This window comes from Pogoniulus pusillus, chromosome 20 (genome assembly GCF_015220805.1).
Source record: "Pogoniulus pusillus isolate bPogPus1 chromosome 20, bPogPus1.pri, whole genome shotgun sequence".
Lineage (NCBI taxonomy): Eukaryota > Metazoa > Chordata > Aves > Piciformes > Lybiidae > Pogoniulus > Pogoniulus pusillus.
The window spans coordinates 13863131-13869408 of NC_087283.1; the positions used below are offsets into that span (position 1 = coordinate 13863131).

The 6278-nt window shown below is 43.8% G+C and overlaps 1 protein-coding gene across 1 annotated transcript; it reads left to right on the forward strand.

Moving 5' to 3' along the window:
• Positions 1-2347: 2347 nt before the first annotated feature.
• Positions 2348-5130, forward strand: LOC135184481 (cytochrome b-c1 complex subunit Rieske, mitochondrial). Its single transcript, XM_064160304.1, has 2 exons — positions 2348-2636; positions 4352-5130. The coding sequence occupies exons 1-2, from the start codon at positions 2426-2428 to the stop codon at positions 4960-4962; spliced, it is 822 nt and encodes a 273-aa protein (XP_064016374.1). The 5' UTR covers positions 2348-2425; the 3' UTR covers positions 4963-5130.
• The last annotated feature ends 1148 nt before the right edge of the window (positions 5131-6278 follow it).

A 6278-nucleotide genomic window follows, 5' to 3' on the forward strand; every position in this document is an offset into this window, starting at 1 on the left:
TGTTTCACATTAATTTTCATTGGAGTCCAAAAGGTGAAATCACACATATTATAGAATTAAAGAAACCAAACACACAAGTGATTCAATGCTTCAGTCTTGCACGCTGCTAGCAATTCATCTTAGAAGATGTACTTTTGAACACAGAAACCCAATTTTATTTCCATATGAGAGGCTTCAAAGAGTAAATATCATCAGCCATTTTAAGACCACCCTAAGAGGTCAAGCTAAATCTATTGTTATCAGGCTAGCCAGATGTATTTTTAACAGAAGAAATATTTAAATCTAGCAAAGTATTTTCTTTAGGATTAACGTTTTTTAACACTTTCATTTGCCTGTATTGACATATGGACAAGCAGTGTGCATGGCCATAATAAATTAAAAAAGTCCTAAAAACCAGAGCTTTCTGTTCAGTTCTTTGCTACTGGAAAACAGAACAGGAATCTCTGGAAAATTATCCATTCTGTCTTCAGGAAAGCAATTTTTTTAGTTCTTCATAAAAACTCAAAATACTTTAACAATATCCAACAAGTACTGAGATGTCTTCCTTTACTAGGGAAGTGTTTAAGGTGTTGGGGTTTTTTTTACACAAGGTGTGCTGACCTAAAGGTGCAACAATACACAAGCTTCCTGCACCATTCACATAGCTGAACACTGATCTGAGTAAAATGAAAAACTGGACTCCAGTGTTTGCATCTTTGCCTGTGTTTGTGATTGAGAACGAAAGAAATGTATTTTTGGCAACAATTACATCTGCTGTGTTCCTTTACCCCCCAACCACTAACGTTAAAAATGAGTCTCTGGGCAATTATTTGACTTCCCCAGCAATCTCAGCTCCAGACAACATGCTGACAAGCAATGGAAAACATTGAAACAGTGGCAGCTGCAGGCTGCCCACAGAAATGTGGTTATGAACCTAACAAGTGTATTGTACAACATGGAGTGCAGTTTTTAAATTTGATGTAAAAAATTCTCAGCAATTCCCTGTGACAAGCAGGAAAAAAATCACTTTTTTCTCACATTGCAACTGATCTAGCAGGACTATGAAAACAAAAAAAAAATTGACAAGCTAAGAAACAAATCAAAAAGGAGCAAAAATCACACACTGCACAGGAATATAAGCAATAGTAAAGGGCATGTGTTATCCCAGAAGCAGCAGCTTTCTTTCAAGGACTGTTTCTGCATTTACCACTTCCTAGTCACGTAAGAGTAGCAGGCAAAAGGACACGTTAAGCCCTGCAAGTTGTGTTGAGATCACATTGCTTTAAATGAATCCATGCATGGCCTGCAGAAAAGGTACAGGCAAACAAAAAAATCAACAAGCAAAGCATTTCTTGTGAATAGATGTCCCTGGAGTACCAAACCCAACACTGCCTCTGGAGTTAACAGCACAAACAGGCCAGCTATGATCAATTCCAGACCTAGCAGGAGGCAAGCACAGGCGGGATAAGCCCCATCTTCACCCCTAAGTGACTCTAACTGTATTAGCAGGGATGGTAGAAATTCGGACCCGGCAAATCATGAGGGAGCAGGGGATGAAAACCATTACCTGGAACACACCAAGCAGGGATGCTTTCAGACAGTAGCCTCTGAAAGAAACTGACCGTCACATATCTGGGCTAATCCAATACAGTATTTGTTTCCTGGCATTGCCTAAAATTCGGTAAGATCAAGGCCCTTTTGTGCCTCGCACTGTACACAGTTGGTGAAAACAACTCTTCACCCTCAAAATGTAACTTTAGTATGTGAAGCAGCCAAGCTTCCAGAAGTGCAAACGGTACCTTGCAAAAACTTGTGTGGAAGATGAATGGCCAAGAACAGAGCAAGGAGTTAAGCTGAATTACTAAGAGACACCACTACCGCGGCTTGGGAGTGCTTGCCTCCACTCACCAGTCTGGCTCACTGCATTACAGCCACAGAGGGCTTCTTGCTCCTGACAGTCCACAACACCCAATGCGTCACCTACATACTATACTGCCCTTTCCACAAACTCCACCAGACCCAGCCTGACACGATCCCACGATTTCAAGATCCCAATTCACGGCACGGTGCCGCCGTGCTCCCGAGCACTCCTCCAGAGCCCCGCGACTGCTGCATCCAGCCCCTCCCACCATCACAGAGCTGGCTTGAGGAGGCTCAGGGCTTGCCGTAGCCCGGGCAGCTGCGGCCACAGTCAGACCGGGACCTTCCCGCGCTCCCCGGGAACGCGAAACCAGCAACTGCCGACGCCGCAGCTGCCAGCTACGCGCAAACAGCAACAGCGCCGCACGCCTGCCGCGACGTCAGCGGCACCACCCAGCGGCGCCGCCGTGACGTTGCCACCGTGACGTTGCCACCGCGCGGCTGCAGGCCGGCGTCACGTCAGCGCCTGCGCAGTCCCTGCGCGAAGAAGGTCGCAGCGGTGACCGGCCCCGCAGCTGCCGCCGCCATGCTGTCCGTGGCCGCCCGCTCCGGGCCCTTCGCGCCGTACCTGGCAGCCGCGGCACACGCCGTGCCCGGTCCGCTCAAGCCGCTGGCGCCAGCGGTAGCGCGTCGGGCTGAAAAGGTGCCGCTAGACCTGAAGCGGCCTCTGCTGTGCCGGGAGTCGATGAGCGGCCGGTCAGCCCGGGGGGACCTCGTAGCCAGCGCCAGCCTCAGCGGTGCGAGTTGGGTCAGGGCCACTGCAGGGCGGGCTCGGGAGGCACTCCGGGGGAGATGCTGGCAGTGTGTGGCGGTCCCGTCTCCTCGGCGTGTCAGGCCGAGGCGGGCTGGGGGCTGAGGCGCCGAGGCCTCGTTCCTCTGCAGGAAGCGGTCGGCCTATGCCCACGGGGCTGACCGAGGCTCCCAGCAGCGGCAGGCAGTTCTGAGTTCGTTGGAAGGTTTTACTTGTTAATTGTTTTTAAAAAGCCTGTGTGATTCCGGGTTGTCCTCATTACGGTAACGTGCATCTGTTGCCTTTGGATGACACTTGGGTGGATGGTTCTCTTGCAGTTGTGAAGATGAAGGAAAATTCTGTTGAGTTCAGTCGGGTATTTAATGAGGGGCGTCAAAGCAGAGGTGTGCAGCGAGAGCACACGGTGCGTTGTACTGTTGGAGAGAGATCCGACCATGAACGCACTATGGCAAAATCATCGTAGTTTCCTCTTGGAATTTTTGTATTTCCTCTCAGTTCATGCAGTGATCAGAAAAGTCTCAGCTGGATAAAGTTGCTCCCAGTTCGCTCCTGCGGAGCCAAAGGGCAGGACTTAATGCAACTGGCCGATTTGCTTTTCAGAGAGGACTGCTGCCCTGCCTTGCTGCTGGGCATGGCCTAGCATAGCTGACATAGGATAACTGTCAGATAGGATAACCATGCAAGTCATAGAGATGGCAGTGCCTTGTGGAAAATGCTCTGTAGTGGTTAGAACTGCTACTGTGGTTTGGAAATAAATTAGTATGGTTTACTCATAGAATTTTAATTTCACAGAATCATACTCCCTGTGGTTAAAATCCTACCAACTACACCTCTGAGTTACTTGTAGATGTGTTGTTGTATTACACATATTGTGTATAAATCCCTGAGACTTATTTTAAGTACTTTGAGATAATGTTTTTTATTAACTTTGTGCCAAATGCTAGGAAAAAAAGACTAAATAGTTTTTCAGTAACAGGTTGTACACTTTGGCAACTAGTACATTCTGTCTAGGGCCTGTTCTTTTCTTTGGCTTATAATTTTTTGAGCAGACCTACTTTTTCTTGCCAGAGAGACTAACAGAAGGCTTTCTTGGTCAGCCATTGCATCTTCTTAGTTTAGCAGGCAGGTTTGATATGGGAATCCCCTTTGAAAAGCTTGGGAATTGGGCAGTTATTACTGACTGGAGCAGTTAGCTTTGACTCTAGACTAATGTAAAGGATGCCTGATACTGCATTTTTATTCTTAAAAATGTTTAACCACACACTTAAGATTATTAAAGGCATAGAAGTTAGGTAAGTCAAAGAAAAGCATGGAAGTGTTAACCTACAGATGTGCAAACATTACTAAATACATTTCTTCATAGCAGTTATTTTCAGGGAAACATTTTAATGGAAAATGCCTGTCTTTTCTTAGCTAGTCATAATATCCTGCAAAACTTTTTTTCTGTACTTTTATCAGGCATTGTGTGACTTTCAAAGAATAGGGAAAATTATTTTTGCAGATCATCTGTTCATCTATGAAAAACGTTTTCTGGAAATGGTTTTCTTACAGATTTAAATTGAAATACACAATCAGTGTAATGCTACCCAGCCTTTGGTGTAACTTTTACCCATTATTAAAAAAAAAATCAAAAAAGTAGAGTTTAAAATACATTGCAATTTTTTTACCAGAAATTTTCATTTCCTATTATTTTTCTTGCAGCACCTGCCAGTGTTCGTTTTGTCCATAATGATGTCACAGTACCTGACTTCTCTGCCTACCGTCGTCAAGATGTCCTAGATCCCACTGCATCTTCTCAAAGCAGCAGTGAAGCTAGAAAAGGGTTTTCCTACCTGCTCACTGCAACAGCATGTGTAGCAGGTGCATACACAGCTAAGAATGTTGTCACACAGTTTATTTCCAGCCTGAGTGCCTCTGCTGATGTGCTAGCATTGTCAAAGATTGAGATCAAGTTATCTGACATTCCAGAAGGCAAGAACATGGCTTTCAAGTGGAGAGGGAAGCCCCTTTTTGTGCGTCACAGAACCCAAGCAGAGATCAATCAGGAAGCTGAAGTTGATGTGTCTCAACTGAGGGATCCACAGCATGACTTAGACAGAGTAAAGAAACCAGAATGGGTCATACTAGTAGGTGTCTGTACTCATCTTGGCTGTGTACCCATTGCAAACTCTGGAGATTTTGGTGGTTATTACTGCCCTTGCCATGGGTCCCATTACGATGCCTCTGGCAGAATCAGGAAAGGTCCTGCCCCCTATAACCTAGAGGTTCCATTTTACCAGTTTGTTGGTGATGATCTTGTGATTGTTGGCTGAATGACTAAGTGCTTGCTCACCCATGTTCCAGTGAATGTACACTCAGAAGCATTAACTAAGATTCAGGAATACTGTAAAACCAGATGATGGTAAAAACAAATTCTCAACCAGAAGTCTGTTCAGAGCTTCCTTGTGTTCAATTTTAATAAAAACTTGGAGTGAGCACTTCTTCCTGACTTAACAATAATGTGTGTTTATTTGTGTACAGACTTGTGCAACACACACCAGATATCTTTATGGAATCCTGAAAGCCTGATGATGCAAGATAGACACTGAACTACAAAGTCATTGTTTCTTTCATGCCATGTAGTTTCATTATTTGGGTTTTTTTGGTGGTGATTTTCACTCTGTTATGGGAAGGAACATTTTTTTATAAAGATCTTGCTATAAACTTTTTTGGAGTAAATCTTAATATAAAACACTATGAGACCTCACCCCTTCAAATACATTTGTTTTCAAAGGAATTGAAGGAGAAAGTTAAAAACCTACCCAAAAAGCTTCTTTCTTCATATATTGTTCAAGGGCAGCTTAGAATTGCTTAGCTAGTTGGATAACAATGTAATGTTATGATGATAGAGACAAAAATAAGCATATTACATTAGTTTTTTGTTGTTGTGGTTTTTTTCTTACCTTCAGATAAAGTTCTATGTTGTGCATACCTAGACATCAGGTCAGGTGCTTAGGACCTGGAAAATTTCTGACACTTCCAAAACAAGTAAGTTGAGAAGGAAGTGAAAAAGGAAATGTGAGGTTTACGGAGGGCAAAAAATAGAGGAGCCACTCTCAGTTTGGAGTAATCTAACAAAAGGTTGTTTTAGAAGTGTTTTAAGATTTATGTGAAAATTATTTCCTGTCACCTATGGGCTGAGCCAAATAGAGGCCAAAACTTTGAAGCCTCTTTTACTATGATGCTGACTGAAGGCATTGAGAAACCAATTCAGCCTTTAGGTAACATTGCTGTTTGATAAAGAAATGGAACTCTCCATCTGAATTGCAACAAGTGTGACACAGCATTTCAGATACCAGTCTCTGAGCTGTCACCTGAAGGATGTTGCCACTACACACAGAACAGCTTGTCAGTTGTGACAGGCTACAGTTGAGTCTATTCCTCTATTTTCGGTTCCAGCCAAACTGACTTTGAATTAGGTACTGAAATACCAGGAATTCCCATTAGCTTTTCTAGCAGTTTGAAGTACATTGAAGTTTCAAGCAAGCTAGAGTTTAATACACACAAGATACAGCTCATAGATTTCACGCTGAAGTACTTATAGTAGCATGATAAATCCTGACCTGGAAATTATTCTTTCCACATAATG

Coding starts and splice junctions, on each gene's coding strand:
- LOC135184481 (XM_064160304.1), top strand. CDS start 2,426: ATGCTGTCCGTGGCCGCCCGCTCCGGGCCCTTCGCGCCGTACCTGGCA. Junction 2,637..4,351: donor AGCCAGCGCCAGCCTCAGCG/GTGCGAGTTGGG, acceptor TTTTTCTTGCAG/CACCTGCCAGTGTTCGTTTT.